At 42.8% G+C, this 16663-nt stretch overlaps 1 protein-coding gene across 3 annotated transcripts in view; it reads left to right on the forward strand.

The window, feature by feature from the left end:
- TNFAIP8 (TNF alpha induced protein 8) overlaps positions 1-16663 on the forward strand; it is a 131218-nt gene extending 114555 nt beyond the window's left edge. For all 3 annotated transcript variants that reach the window (XM_042933655.1, XM_042933647.1, XM_042933646.1), the window contains exon 2: positions 14999-16663. In XM_042933655.1, coding sequence (XP_042789589.1) covers positions 14999-15564 — 566 coding nt within the window. In that variant the 3' untranslated portion in view covers positions 15565-16663. The remainder of the gene's footprint in view (positions 1-14998) is intronic.

The raw sequence follows: 16663 nt of genomic DNA on the forward strand, positions 1-16663 counted from the left end.
GTGTTGAATGAATGAATGGATAAATGAGTGGAAAAGACTTTTCTGTTAAAAGTCTGTTTTCTGTGTAGAGCTCCAAACTGGTATGGAAAATCCAAGTTAAGCTTTCTCCCAGGACATCTTTAAATCTGGCAAATTCACCACCTCTCTGTGACCCAGTTAATAAATTCTACAGAAATAAGGACGGGGTGGGGATTTGTGGGTACAGTTGTAGCTTCCTGGAGCTTGTGACAAAATCACAAGTGTTATGAAAACAAGTCATTATTATTCTTAACCTTTCCACCATTTCCCCCAACAAGCCCTCCTTAGACATTCATTGGCTATCCATAATTTATATTTAAATACTTTCTAAAATCTGTAGGACTCACACATATCCTTCATTGTCTGACACTCAGGTACACCAATGGGCAGAGTTTCTAATTCCTAAAGAGCCAATAAGAGTTCTATAGATTGGCTCTGGGAATATAGCCATATTTATTTCTATGAGGAAGGAGTCGTCCACACAAAGGCTAGAGAGCATGGAAAGTGAATATAAATTTGTGGAGATGACCAAAGAGGTCTGTGGAAACTGGGAAGGGTGGTCTCCTTCTCAAGGAGGCAGCCATAATTTACTTCAAGATCATTGTTGCCGTGTGGGAATGTGGGCCATTTTAGTCAGATCTTATGATTGTTCAAAGATCAGAAACAGAGGAGCAGAGGAGAAAGGATTTGAAAGAAAGGTAGAAAGTACTTCATAGAGAGCTGAGTGCCAAGCTAGAAGTACCTTGCAATAAGCAGTAATGCTTCTAGAAACTTCTGAGGTTTTGTCAGGGTTTTATCCTAGAATTTCAAAGCTTCTGTATATCTTGATACTTGGAATCAGATGGTTCACCTTCAGGCCCAGCAAATCCCATCTTAACTGTTGGTTTACCATCAGTGGGATTTAGCCTCTAGGACACTGACATGGCTATAAAATGATTCACTAGCTTAACAGTTTAATACAGTTATAGGGGAAAAGTTTTGACAGGAATGTTGGGAAGCTATGCCAAGAGTCATATTTGAGAGATGCCCAAGCTGAGGCCAAGAGGTTACTCCTCCTAAAATACTCAAACAGATGGGTTTGGGATAGTTGCATAGAAGATTCCAGAACATTTGCTGTAGGGATTGAGTTAGCTAAATATGGTCACTTTTCCAAATAAAAGTGGCTGGTTATTCTGTATGTTTTGGCAAAGGACAGAGAAGAAAAGCAGGAGACAGAAAAAGAAAATGCATGTCTTTTATGTAGATAGATTCCTCTCCTTGAAAACAAAAAACATTTTACATCTCCCTGGCAGGGCTGTTTTTGTCCATGGAGTACAAGTCAGTTCATTTGTTAAGTGTTAGTATATGAAATTGAATTGATTTCCTGACACATCTTCATGAATTGCTGTAAAAAATATTGATGAGCCCCATGGAGCTCTGTCCATGCCAGCTCAAGGGCACATTTGAAGAATGCACAAGATGAATAGACATGCTACCTTAGTTGACAAGGATCATAATCAAGGAAGAGAAGATAGGAATTTAACTCTACCACAAGGCAGAAAGGCACATTAAAAGAAGAAGAGATTTATTCTCTGCATTGGATTTGGAGACATTATTCTGCCACTGGATTTGGAAAAGCTTCTTGGTAGAGGTGGTGTTTAAACTGACCTTTTATTGATTGATTGATTGATTGATGTATTTATTTATTTAAATGTTTATTTCTGAGAAAGAGAAAGATAGACAGAGCATGACTGGGGGAGGAGCAGAGAGAGAGGGAGACACAGACTCCAAAGCAGGCTCCAGGCTCTGAGCTGTCAGCACAGAGCCCAATGCGGGGCTGGAACTCACAAACCATGAGATCATGACCTGAGCTCGAAGTTGGATGCTTAATGGACTGAGCCACCCACGCGCCCCTAAACTGACCTTTTAAAGGATGAGCAGAGCTTTTTCAGGCAGGGTTGGAGGGAGAAGGTGAGGGAGGGTAGATGTATAGCTTTTCTTTGTTCTCTGTTGTGTAAGACCTGTGCTCCTTCTGTCTTTTCTGTTTCAAGAAGTTGCTTTGTCCTGGGAAGCAGACACGCTTTAAGAAGTAGGATTCTACAGCTGGCTGAGCAGCATCATGGCGTTTGATAGAAAATTCATAAGCAATGAAAAGTACCTGAAATTCACTTTTCTTACAGAAGGTTGTGTGCTGTAGTCTGAAGCAGGGTACCTCCATTTTGCCACGTCCTCGGATAAGTCATTTGACTTCTGAATCGCGCTCTCTCTCATCTGGTCACGTCAGGGTCCAGTAATAAGGACCAAACCAGAAAACTTTCATAAACATAAAAATCGTTACTGTGAAAATATCTTGCAAACTGTTGAGCGCTACACAAATGTCAGCTATCATTTTGTTGTCTGCTGGTCCTTATTATTCAACCAGGAATAACCTGATGAGACCAGAAAGGGTATGTTGGCTGCTGATGCCAGTTTTAGGGGCTGGCTCAGGAATACAACTGCACTCCTGTGTGCTAGAGTTTAAAATCTGTTACTGGTTTTCTGAGCTCTGTGTGTGTCTACATATTCATCAGGGGTCAGGGCCTCTCGTGGGGTAGAGCTTGAGGGGTGGAAAAGGGTAGAAAAACCATGGAGCTGATTCAGAGGACTTTCCTCTATATTCCGGCAGAAGATTGGATTATATCAATAGTGGAAAGGTTTCGTGTCCTCAAGAAAATGTGTAAATAAACCCAGCTTAATTGAAAAGTCTTCGAGAGAAACATAACATATCTTAATCCAACATAATTAATAAGGAAGCATTCGTTTAATTGAAAAGAACAGTTCACTAAAGTCAGTTTTGTATAAATGCTTGTAGGACATTTTTATTTCATTTCAAACTGGTATGAGTAATAGAGTTAGGCCCTGTCCAAGTTTTGGTTTAAGTATCATGTAAGAGACACTAACTTTTCTGTTCTCTTGGATACATTATCAAAATTCTTTGAGGCTTTAATGTAATAAGCGCTATTCTTAAAACATTTTTTTTAGGGGCGCCTGGGTGGTTCAGTCAATTAAGCATTTGATTCTTGATTCCGGCTCTGGTCATGATCTCACAGTTTGTGAGTTCAAGCCCCACGTTGGGCTCCATGCTGACAATGCAGAGCCTGCTTGGGATTCTCTCCACCCCCCCCCACCCCCCCCCCCCCCAAAGTAAATAAATAAACTTAAAAATTCTTTTTTCTCTGGATTGGGTGTACAAGTTCACATCTGTTTTTTGGCAAAACTTTTTTGAGAGGGAGTTAAATCCACTCATGATCTACTTGGAGTATGCCTTTGTGACCAAAGTCCGTCGGTTTGAACATTTTGAAGTATAACATTCTGGGAGGACACGTTAGTGCTCATACATGCAAACCACATAGGCTGCCTCATAAAATGCAACTTCTTAGACAGTAGTCCTCGGAATTCTGAGTCAGTAGGTAGGGCAGTCTGTACTTCTTTTTTTTTTTCTTCAATTTTTTTTAGCGTTTATTTTTGAGAGAGAGACCACATATGAACTGGTGAGAGAGAGAGAAAGAGAGGGAGACACAGAACCTGAAGCAGGCTCCAGGCTCCGAGCTGTCAGCACAGAGCCTGATGCAGGGCGTGGACTCAAACCGTGAGATCGTGACCTGAGTCAAAGTCAGACACTTAACCGACTGAGCCACCCAGGCGCCCCATGGCAGCTGGTACTTCTAAGAGGCCTCCAGATTCTTCTGATGCAAGCGGCCTGTGTCACAGTGCTGCCTCAGATACCTACGGTACGCATCTTCTCCCTGCCAGGGCCCTCTTGAAAACAGAACAATTTGGAGTGGTGAGTTTTTCTGGCTTTGACAACACGCGTGTTATACATAGCTTGTGTTTTAAGTTTTTCTAAAATGTCTAGGGCCTACACCTATCTTTGGGCTTCTGACATGTAGGTATGCTGCTGGGCAGACTTGTTCATCCCCTTCCCAGAAGGGTGGGAGTTCTATAGATCAGCTCTGGAATATGGTCATGTTTATTTCTGTAAGGCAGAATCTTATTTTCCTTCCAGGTCAATATTTTGGGTCAGCCTTCTTTTGTGATGCCTTTCACAAACCTAGCGTCCCTGCATCATGCCACCCAGCAAAATTAATGTCCCCTCTGCTCCTGTTGCATGCCTACACGCTCCGATTGGAGAACTGATCGTGGTGCATTGTGGCCCCCCACCCCCACTCCATGTGCGTGCCTGGGGAGAAGGGAGCGTGTTATTTATCACTGAAACCACAGTATCTGATATATTATAAACACTCACCAGAAGTATTGTGGAATGATTCAGGTCTTTGGGTTGATCTTCTCACTTTATATGGCTCATTCTCATTATATCCTCATAAAAACCTTAGGGGTCCTCATTTGCAAATGAGGAAACGGAGGCATAGAGAGGTGAAGTAATTTGCCCTAGGGACATGGCACTCAGTGGCAGAGCCAGACTTCTGACCCAGACAGTATGACTCTGGAGTCCGTGCTCACATTGTCTGGTTTTGCCTGACTGCCTGTCTTGCCCTCTGCTATTTGCACAAGACCACTGTGAATCCATTCCAGAGGGATAACCAGACTCCAAGTCAATTTCGTAGCCAGTAATTTTCAGTGACCTTATCCTACAAATTTGTTAGTGGGTCCTTGGTATAATTAATTTGGAAAATTTGAGTAGATAAAGTGTTCCTTGACTGCACGCATCCTCCAGACTTTAATATTATTACCGCTCTTTGCGCATCCCAGAGGATATCTTAGTATATATACAATGTTTCCCAAACTTAACCAGAAAGAATTTTGTTCCCTGTAAGACATTTTTAAATGTTTGTTTATTTTTCAGAGAGCGAGCAATCGTGGAAGGGGCAGAGAGAGAGAGAGAGAGAGAGAGGGAGAGGGAGACACAGAATCTGAAGCAGGCTCCAGGCTCTGAGCTGTCAGCACAGAGCCTGACACAGGGCTGGAACCCACAGACCTCGATAGATCATGACCTGAGCCTAAGTGGGAGGATTAATAGACTGAGCCTCCCAGGCGCCCCAGCCCTTTCTTATTTAGTCTGGAGTGTCTTTGGTGCTTAAGTGCTTGGGTAGTCTTCAGTGAACACTTACACTTCCCTGGGATAGTCCCAGATCTCTTGTCGTGGTGTAATTACCTATAGTGCTCTTTTCACAGGTATTTCATGTGGATGATAAACTGTGATTGCCCTACTCATGACATTTGTTCCCATTAAATAAAGTCCTATGTTTCACACTCACTACCTTCTCATCCCTCACTGCATGATTCTTAGTGCTTTTGCCTGTTTAGGAAGAAGCAAAGGTAACAGCCATGTGCCTCTAGCATCTTACCATTGTGTATCAGAGTCTTACACGGAACTGTGGACACTTACACAGTTTGTCTGCCCTCACTCAAAAGTATTCCTTGGGGTGCCTGGGTGGTTCAGTCTGTTAAGTGTCCAACTTCGGCTCAGGTCTTGATCTCACGGTTCATGAGTTCAAGCCCTGCGTGGGGTTCTGTGCTGACAGCTCAGAGCCTGGGGCCTGCTTCGGATTCTGTGTCTCCCCCCGCCACCCCCCCCGCCCCTCTCTCTCTCTCTCTCACCAGCTCATGCTCTGTCTCTCTCTCTCTCTCTCTCTCTTTCAAAAATAAATAAAAACATTAAAAAAATTTTTAAGTTGTGTTTCATAAGCATTGCATGCCTGTAAGATTTCTTCACACTACACAGTATCTATTCATGTATCTGTTTATCTATGCAGGGAAAAAACCCAACTCTGAAAGGATACCAGAAATCTAAGAATACTTGTTGCCTCTGGGAATCAGGAGTTGGGGGTTCGGACTGTGCTGTGGGTGGCAAAACAGGGAGAGACTTTTCACTTAATATATTTAAATTCTGGCTTTTGAACAATGTAAGCATTTCTTTGTTTTATACAATTATATTTTAGAATGTGTAAAAACTGCTCAGGATTTTCCCTGAAAATACAAGCTATTTCAAGCCCAACTGGGTTGATCTCCTTTATATGGAATTTTATTTCCTTCCCCCAAGGAGAACTGGTCTTGTGGTTTTGTTTTCTTTCGTTTCCTGTCCACTCTTTTCCTTTCCTTTCCTTTCCTTTCCTTTCCTTTCCTTTCCTTTCCTTTCCTTTCCTTTCCTCTCCTCTCCTCTCCTCTCCTCTCCTCTCCTCTCCTTTCCTCTCCTTTCCTTTCCTTTCCCTTTACTTAGCTAAATATATTAGGTCTTCCTATACCTTCAAGAAGTCTCTTTTAAAAAAAAATTTTTTTTAATGTTTATGTATTTTTGAGAGACAGAGAGACAGAACACAAGCGGGGGAGGGGCAGAGAGAGGGAGACACAGAATCCGAAGCAGGCTCCAGGCTCTGAGCTGTCAGCACAGAGCCTGATGTGGGACTTGAACTCACCAACAGCGAGATCATGACCTCAGCCGAAGTCGGATGCTCAGCCAACTGAGCCACCCAGGTGCCCCAAGAAGTCTCTTTTTCAAAGCTCTTGTAGGGGTGCCCTGGGTGACTCAGGTCATGACCTCACACTTCACGAGTTCAAGCCCCACATCAGGCTCTCTGCCGTCAGTGTGAAGCGGCTTCAGATCCTCTGTCTCCCTCTCTCTCTGTTCCTTTTCTGCTTGCACGTGTTCTGTCTCTCAAAACTAAATAAACATTAAGAAAAACAAAATCTCATGTAGTGTAATGTAATTCTTGAGACAATAGCCTAGAGTCGGGCATATCTGGGTTCAAGCTCATCTCTTCCACTTACTAACCGTATGGCCTTGAGAAAGTAACTTAATTTCTCTGGACCTTGGTTACTTTATCTGTAAAATGGGGGCAATAACAACCTCTCTCTGCGAATCGTTCTGAAGCTTCAATGGGACAATGCAGATGTGGGGCAGTTCTGGGGATCGTGGAGTAAATGCTCCAAATATGCTGGCTAGCCAGTGGGTTCTCATGATCGTAAACCTCTCACTCTGACTTTGGGTAGCCACAAAATTCATTCTATTCTTGTGTCTTCTGTACTAATATTTACAATACTGACATTCTTTGGGATCTACTTCATATAAATATCACCAGACTTTCTTCCAATCCTGGTACTGGTGATCCTTGGCCAGTTGATGCCCTGCAGAAAGCAGTCAAGGCATCACATGACTCCTGCAGCAAATTCATCTCTGCAGAGGGGCAGAGATGAAGTCTAATATGAAGTTAAAGGGGTTGAGACTCAGGAAATTACAATTTCAATTTTAAAATCTTCATAAAACTAAGCCGCAGGAATAAAAGACACAGAGTGGATCCGAAAGTCATGATGAAGGGGTTCCAGAATTAAAGCAAGAAAAATAGCCCAAGATCACACAGGGAAAGGCTTCAGAGTGTTTTCTTCAGGACGTAATTTCTTTTGCCTACAAATTTGGAAAATAGGGAACATAGGGAGATACGAGTAGAAAGAACACAGTGTGCGTAAACATTGGGTTTGAATCCCTGCTCCTCCATTTCAAATGATATGAAGTATAAGGGGACAAGGCTCTGTATTCATTTGTGATCATGAGCCTGGCATGCTGGTGGGTGTTTTCAAATTCGTAACTCATTAAATCTCACTCAAGCCATGCTACCTTGAAATGATGTCCCACTTAGCAGATGAGAAAACTGAGGTTCAAGGAATTAAATGACACTCAAGTTTACAACCCAAGACTCTTGACCTTGAGCCTTCTGTCTCCTTTTATGCTGCCCTGCCTTTGGGTGTCAGGTTGTCTGGGAGGCTTCACGGGCTCCCAGTGAGATACTGTGACTCTCTGGGTTAATCTTTTTGGCTGTTATGGGTTTTCACTTTGGCTTTATATTTGGTCCATTTCCTCTGCATCTGTTCCCTGTTGCACAACTTTGCGAGGGTGTTGACGCCATTTCTCCTCTTGCTTCTTTGTGGTAGCCTTCACTTCTGTTCTCCATTGACCAGTTTTTTTCTGGACAGAATACCCTGGCACTATCTATCAAAGTCCTTTCTAACAAGAGATTTAACACCTTAAAATAAAGAGAAATTCCCTGATAAAGTTTTAATATTTGTTAGATTTTTTTTAAATGTCATCATAGCAAAGAAAATGTGAGTTGTTATTAACTGAGGTCTCTGAAGTCTCTGTTTTCACACAATCATCTGGTATTTTGCATTTCTCAGCTACATATTTCTTCCAGAAGGAGTTGATTAATTTTGACCAAATGTGATTCAGTATTCGAAAGCAACAGAATGCACTCGGAGTTTATTTAGATTGTTGAACCTATGGGGAAGGCTGTTCTGTGCCAGGCATTGTGGAAGATACTGCCATGGGGTCTATGTCCATTAATTTTGGAACAATCCCGAGAAGCGGGCATCATGATTCTTATCTTGTGGGTGGGGAAACTGAGTCTCAGCTGTATCCCTGAGCAGTAGGGCAGTTCTGGAACCATTATTATAGAATATTTGAGCTTTTATAAGTACACTCTTCTTTTCAAGGCCCTTGACAGAATAACTTGCCACAGGAAATGTATAGTAATTCTCTCTAGTATGCTAGAGGTTTACGCTGCCATTTTTCTATTTTAAGTGGTTTTGATGCAAAAATTCTAATATGTATTGAAGGTTTTCTTTAAGATGGTAAAATCCTGGGGCACCTGGGTGGCTCAGTCGGTTAAGTGTCTGACTTTGGCTCAGGTCATGAACTCACAGTTTGTGAGTTCGAGTCCCGCATCAGGCTCTGTGCTGACAGCTCAGAGCCTGGAGCCTGCTTTGGATTCTGTGTCTCCCTCTCTCTGTGCCCCTCACCTGCTTGCTCACTCGCTCTTTCTCTCTCTCTCTCTTTCTCAAAAATAAAATAAAACAACAACAACAAAAAAAGAAGGTAAACTCCTGACTCTCCAACAAATACAAAATGGGCACGCCAAAGATTTTACAGAGCTCGCTAATGAATGAGGAACCAGTAAGCCCTTATGATTGGTTCAGGAGAATCCCCAGGACAACACAGGCAAACGAGAAAATGAATTATCAGTTGTGCCTCCACTTGACAAAATGTATTTGTATGTCTATGGACAAGAGTCATTTACAATACTACCCGTCTTCTACAACTTACGGAGTTGTAAAGTATCTGAGTGCAGAACGAAAAAAGGAATCTGGGACAGGGTGCTTTATGGTTGCTGGCTCTCCACTGAAAAGCCACCCAGTGTTGTTTTTGTTTTTTTGTTTTTTCCCTTTTTTGGCTCATTTTCCCTTGCATTTGTCTTCTTTATCATGTTACCTTTTAATTTTTTTTTAATGTTTATTTATTTGAGGGGGGGTGAGTGGCAGAGAGAGAAAGGGACAGAGAATCCCAAGTGGGCTGTGTGCTGACAGCAGAGAGCCCCATGCGGGACTGGAACCCACGAACCATGAGATCATGACCTGAGTTGAAGTCGGACACTTAACTGACTGAGCCACCCAGGCACCCTCACTTTTAAAGTGACCATGTACTCTTTTGGAAGTGGTAGGAGACCCAGAGTAAATGAGTTAGCCTGTCTGCATGATGGTGCATACTCTTGGCGTTTAGCCCCTTGGAGTCAGGAAGATGCATAGATACCAGAATTTGCGGTTAGTTTCGGGTGAAGGACCCTAGATGTACTGATTCGTGTCAGGGCCTCTGTCCATGTGACCGAAAGCTGACGTGCCGGTTAAGGTGCCTGGCGCTTGACCCTTTCTCTCTGGGCAATGTTGCCTCGAGTTTACAGTCATGGTCCCTCCACAGGGGCAGCCCCTTCTGAGAGTGGGAATCTTGGTGGCTTCTGCTCCCTGGGACCCTCCCCCCCCCCCCCCCCCCCCCCGCACCCCACCGTTTCCCCAACCCTGCCCTTTCTTTTCTTTCTTTCTGTTTCCCCCTTTGGGATTTTTTGAGTGCAGAGGCTGGTGTCACAGATACCTCACCAACCATTCCAGTCATTCCTCGATTGTTCCCTGGAGTGCTCCCAGATCCCAGCGGAGGGAGGTCCACTCTTAGCCTGTTGACTTCTTGTGACACTGTGTACCACTTATTGTGGCCACTTCCCTATCCCAGTGCTTTTTACTAAGTCCCATTTAGACTTGGAGTTATTCAGGTGCAAGAGAGCTAAGGTTTTATATATTTGTTTAAAGAACTTTTATTAACAGCCCACAACAGCCAGACATGCTCTCTAAATTGTTTTCTTTTCCATCTTTCCTAAGACTGGGCCCACAGGATCGCATTTTAACTAGGCGGGAATTAGAAATGGCATACATGTACATCTGTAGTCACTGCTTAAAAGTTCCAAGTATAACAAATTGGATAGGTGAAGAAATTATTTATTTGCTAGTGAGGTTGTAAAGTTAGTTGGGCGCTTTACTGTGTTAGCAATTTCTCAGTTGGAATAATGTTATGGGGAACTTTTGTTAATTTCAGAAAACTATGGGTTTTCATTAGTTAAATCTTATGAAAAGTTCTGTTTTTATTTTTGCCTTTCAAGCACTTTTTTCTCCTTCCCTAGAGGGGTCAGTATATTTTTACCATCAATGTTTATCTCCAAATTTTTAACTGTTGATGCTAAAACCAGGATTCCCTGAATATCACTTTGCTTTACAGCAAACATTGCTGAAATGGTTGATGTTGTTAAACCAAGAAAGGAAATACAGCGATATAGAGGAAGGGCAGAAAGAGAAGTAGGTATAAAATAACATTTACACCCCTTACTATGCAACAGTCTTAATAGTGTCAGTCCTTTGTATGTTTTTGATATATGGCATTGTTTTTCTTTTTCTTTTTTCACATTTATTTATTTTGAGAGAGAGAGTGGAGGAGGGGTAGAGAGGGGGGTCCAGGATCCAAACTGGGCTCTGTGCTGACAGCAGAGAGCCCGATACAGGGCTTGAACCCACATACTGAGATCTTGACCTGAGCCAAAGTTGGATGCTCAACCGACTGAGCCACCCAGTCTCCCATTCTTTTTCTTTTTCTTTTTCTTTTTTTTTTAAGTTTGTTTATTCATTTTGAAAGAGAAACAGAGAGAGCAAGTGGGGAAGGGACAGAGAGAGAGGGAGAGAGAGAATCCCAAGCAGACTGCATGCTATCAGAGCAGAGCCCGATGCGGGGCTTGACCCCATGAAGCATGATATGACCTCAGCTGAAACCAAGAGTCAGACGCTTAACTGACTGAGCCACCCAGGTGTCCCAAGGCATCATTTTTCATTAGACGAAGATGTACACGTATATTTTCAAACACAGGCGAATTCATCTTGATAAAACATTGAAACCATATTTTCAGCGCCTTCTCCTGTGAGAACACCTCCTTTCACCTCTTAGCTGCTTCCCAGTACGTACCTTTGGTCCATCCCTCTTACCCATTAAAACATTTCCCTCCCTTCAGAGGAAGAAGTGGCCCTGTGTCTAATCTTCCTCAGTAGCCAGATGTAGCAGATGCAAGTGAGAACCATTGCCTTGGCTTTTATGCTAAATATTTGTTTGATTGTCCTGCGGTGTTTTCTCATTGTGCACAGCAGATCTGTTCTCTTTTAAAAAGAGTGATTGATGGCGGTAAGAGAAACCACACTCTTGAGTGCAAGAGAAGAAAACCACCTGGTGAGCTAGGTAAAATAAATACCTGTTTTGTTCTAGCTTCTAAAACAAACAAACAAACAAACAAACAACCCTTCACATATGTATTTAAAACCCTCGTTTTACAGGCCACCCTGTTTTCATAGGGAAGTATCTCAGTGGAGTGAAGGGAGGGAGGGCAAATCGGCTTCTGCTTCTACCAGAAGCTCCATACACCAGGCACCCGTGTATATGCGTGTATCACCTTATCTCTCAAAGAGCTTGGGTTCTAGGGAGGACAGAGGCAGACAACCACAATGTAGGCAAATGAGGAGGATTTCAGAAACAAGGGAGTGTGATGGTCAGCAAAGACTTGAGGTCAGCATCTGTTCCTAATTTCCATTTTCAAAAGCTCTGACTGCTGCACGAGAAGAGGTTGGAAAGGGGTTTGGACGAGCCTGGTGTCTGTGGAGATGGAGGCAAGTGGGGGAAGGCAGAGTGGGAAGCTCTTGGTAACGGACTGGGCGAGAGAGAGGATGGTATGGCGCATGACAGCCAGACCGCCGACTTGAGCAAAGGGATGCAAGTGATGCTTTTTGTGAAGATAGAAAAGAATGAAGGAGGAACACTTCGGGGCCACCCAGGGAATCAAGGATTCGGTTTTAGACGTGGTGCATTTGAAATGGCTGCAAAACAGCCCAGAGTAAGGAAAGCCCTGAATGCATTTGCAAAATGAGTCCGGGAACGAGGTCAGAGTGAGTTATAAGTGTGGGAGTTGCTGGCACCTGGGTGGTATCTGAAGCCACAGGAGTGGATGAGATCACACTGGGCTGAGGGTAGAGCAAAAGAAAAAACGTGGTCCAGGACTAGCTCTGAGATATCCCAGGCCTTGAAGGAGCTCGAAGAGGATGTGAAACTGACAAATGAGCCTGAGCAGGAATAGCTAAAGGCAATTAATTTGCAAGGGGGTAAAAAATCCTATTTCATGATCACAGACCACACAGCCCTGGCCAGCAGCTCTCAGCCACAACCCCCAATTGGCTCCAAAGAAGCCTTCACTAATGCTAGAACGGAAATCCACTGTGTGCCTGTCTGCCCTGCACAGGACGGGGGAAAACGAGCTTCAGCCTCCCTTTAAGAGAGGACTGAGCTGGCTATAACCCAAAGAATAAAATGAAAGTAGGAAGTGGCTGCTGTGTTTCTAGAACAGGGCTTGCAGTTCCTCTGGGGCAACTAGGAAAGCCTCAGAACTCAGCTTTGCTGTCTCGGTTGAGACTTTGTTACCAAAGTAACAAATGGGGAGCAATTTTGCTCTGCTGGCAATGACCTTGCTTTTCACACTTTCTCTTGTGGGAGGTTCAAGTGCTACATCACAGAGTTTTGCTCTTTATGTTTGACATCAAATGGCACATTTACATTTAATAAGCAAAGTAGCTCAGAGGAGGTGCAAACTTCTAAGTCCAGTCTTGGAGAAAGGGGGGGGCAGAGGATTTTTACCCCTCTCTCTCTGGTTCCAGTGATTGAGTCATATACAATGTTTCCATCAAATAGACATTGCAGTAAATCCCACAGAGGTAGCCTGGGTCACATCCTGAGGATTAAACACAGAATAACCTTTCTACTTCACATAAAATAAGTTTCTGAAATCCTGTTATTTGCTATGGATCTGAAGTTTGGGGGCTATCCCTTCCTGTATAAATCAGGTTTATTTGTTGAAGGTCCATACCATAAATTCTGTCATGGAAGGTGGTCGCTGGTCTTGATGTGGTAATATTAACTACACGTGTGGCATTTATTTCGATGCAAATTATTTAGTGTAGATTAACTCGTACACACTTTTGCAAACCTTTAGGAATAGAACTGGGCTTAACTGATGAGAATATAACACAACTTGGAAACCTTCACATACTGGCTGTTTCGCATGCTTTTTCACTTTCCTTTTCTTTCTCAAAATATATTTCACTTCTTCTTCCACAGTTTCAGATCATGTTTCAGACGTTTAAATATCGACATTGGTGAAGGCACTGCTTCTCGTTCAGTGAAGGCTTTCTTTCAGGACTTATGGCCCTGTATATTTATAAGAGACGTTCTAGTGATTAGGAACCACTTCATGCCGCCTAGAATATATCCCAGAGCTGGCCCAAATGTCACATCTAACGTGGCAGTGCCATACTGAGAGAGACACTCTTCTTATATACCCTTCCAGCCTGGATTAGGGAGTGGCCGCCTTTTTGCTTTCTGCCCCTAGCCTGTCCACACTAGAAATAATTGTGTATCACTGATGCCCTGACTATTTAGGTGAAAGACTAAACTTGGTTTGAGGAGTAAACATGTACTGAGCATTTTCACTGACCGGCTATAAGCTGGGAGCATAATACAGTGTTTCATTAATAGTTAATATGCACAACTATTGTTATGTGTTCCCTGTCAAATTCAGTTATGATCATTTCAAAAGCAAACTCTAAGCATCAGCTTTTTCAAAGCTCCATGTTATTCATGGAGTCCATTTCATTAGCTCATAAAAGTGTAGTTATTTCCTCATAATGTATAAACGATGTGTAAACGTTTAAAGGGACCGAACAATGGCCGATCATCAGAAACAGCAAGTGACAATGAGCCCTCCAAGGAATATTCTTTTCTAAGACTCAACGCCTGGGAGTTGAAACTCAGGGCCCTTAGGATCACCAAACTGGTAGGGGTGGGCCAGCATCTCAGGAAATTTGACTTTTTGCAGCTGAAGTTTAAAACAGGGCTCTCCTTTTGATTTGCTTCCATGAATTTGCTACTTTCCTCAGTGTGGCTTTGCTCTTTATCCTTCTTACATGTAAAGGGGGCTCTTTAAACTGTTCTTGGCGAGGGGCGCCTGGGTGGCTCAGTCGGTTAAGCGGGCGACTTCGACTCAGGTCATGATCTTGTGGTTCGTGACTTCGGGCCCCGTGTCGGGCTCTGTGCTGACGGCCTGGAGCCTGCTTCGGGTTCTGGGTCTCCCTCTCTCCCTGTTCCTCCCCCGCTTGCACTCTGTCTCTCTCACAAAAATAAATAAAGATTAAAAAAAAATTAATTGTTCTTGGTGACTGGTGCCCAGAGGACAGTTGCGGGGTTAATTTTATATTTTGAGGGGTTTCTTATAAAATTAAATTGGGGGAAAATTGTGTAAAAACTGGTTCATGAGACGTACCATTTTTATAATCAGAAAAAGTTATCTTTGGAAAGGTTGCCCCCTTCAACTGCTAAACCAAGTAGTGAGTGTATAGCCAAAGGCATAAAACACTTGAGTTGCAAGAGACCTTAAAGATTATGCACGGCAACCCGTTCATTTCGTGAGGGCCTAACGCCCAGAAGTGTAGTGAGATCTTTCGTTCTTTTCTGAACGGAAACAAACGTCAGCGGATGGGAGGCAACCACACCATGGGCAAATGAGAAGGAAAATAGTCCTTAATATCTGTGTTGTAATTTGCTTCCTTTCAGTGGCCACAGATGTCTTCAATTCCAAAAACCTGGCCGTGCAGGCGCAAAAGAAGATCTTGGGGAAAATGGTGTCCAAATCCATCGCCACCACCCTCATCGACGACACGAGCAGCGAAGTCCTGGATGAGCTCTACCGAGTGACCAAAGAGTACACCCAGAACAAGAAAGAGGCGGAGAAGATCATCAAGAACCTCATCAAAACAGTCATCAAGCTGGCCATTCTCTACAGGAACAACCAGTTTAATCAAGATGAGCTGGCACTGATGGAGAAATTTAAGAAGAAGGTTCACCAGCTCGCCATGACCGTGGTCAGCTTCCATCAGGTGGAGTACACCTTTGACCGCAACGTGTTATCCCGGCTGCTGAATGAATGCAGAGAGCTGCTGCACCAGATCATCCAGCGTCACCTCACTGCCAAGTCACACGGACGGGTTAATAACGTCTTCGACCATTTCTCAGATTGCGATTTTTTAGCTGCCTTATATAACCCCTTTGGAAATTTCAAGCCCCACCTACAAAAACTCTGTGACGGCGTGAACAAAATGCTGGATGAGGAGAACATTTGAGCATATGAGCGAAGACTGACTGCTCGTGATTTATTTGAAAATGGAGCACTGCTGATGTATGAAGGAAAAAAGAATTTTTTTTTTTTTTTTTTTTTTTTTTTTTTTTTAAATTACACATTGTTCAGAAAGACATTGGCCAATTCGGTTGGTAGACGTTAGTGGTAATGTCTTATGTGGCTTGTTTTATTGGAAGAAAAGCATAGTGCCAGAAATTCTGGTGAAAGGCTCCCTAATGGTTGACAGATCGTTGGAAAAGTGTATGATGCAAATATAGAGTCATACAAAGATGAATATGTATGGCTCTGAACCTCAAGACATCTATTTTAGGGCAATTAATAGCACATTGGATATTTCTAACGTGTATAGTTATGTATTTTGATTCACTATTATTCCTTACTATGTGTACGTACCTCTGTTAAGAAGCCGAGGTCTTTCTCTCGCTCTCATTTTTCCTTTTGAAACAATTTCATTTGCGAGTTTACCTTTGGTTAAACATTCTTGCATTAAAGATTGTGTCACTGACGTTCAAGAATTAAGTCTTCACGGAGAATTAAGACACTCAAGAATTAAGGCGGTCAAAGGGAACCCTCAGAAAAATTGAAAAACGGCTTCTCTGAAGTCAGTATTGTAGGAACCAACTGTATGTGACATCACGAATAATGTCTGCTATACGAATACGCTTCTGGAGTTGAGTCCTATTTTTTAGTACCAACAGTGCTACATCCGAAACGTGGTAATTCTTGAAAATGTGCTGGTGGCATCTCTATTTTTAGTACCCATTTTCGATGTGAGAGTCACAGAGGAAAATCTAGGTGGTTCCTGTAAAAGTTAAGTGGTATTAAGACAGTTACTATAATCTTTATTTTAGAGAGGAGCCCGTCAAAATAATGTAGGGGGATAAGGGCCAAAAAGGAGGAAAGCATATTGCTGTAGCATGTGAGAATGGAAATAAAAGGCATTTCAATGTTTAATAAGGTTTGATAGGTAAATAAAGAATGTCACTTTTTTATTTAACTATAAGGTTTTTGCTATTTTGTTATTTGCTATTTTGATGAGTAAACCAAAGAATATGTGCATTCTAAGCAGTTTGTGTGTTGTT

The sequence above is a fragment of the Panthera leo genome, chromosome A1 (genome assembly GCF_018350215.1).
Source record: "Panthera leo isolate Ple1 chromosome A1, P.leo_Ple1_pat1.1, whole genome shotgun sequence".
Classification (NCBI taxonomy): Eukaryota; Metazoa; Chordata; class Mammalia; order Carnivora; family Felidae; genus Panthera; species Panthera leo.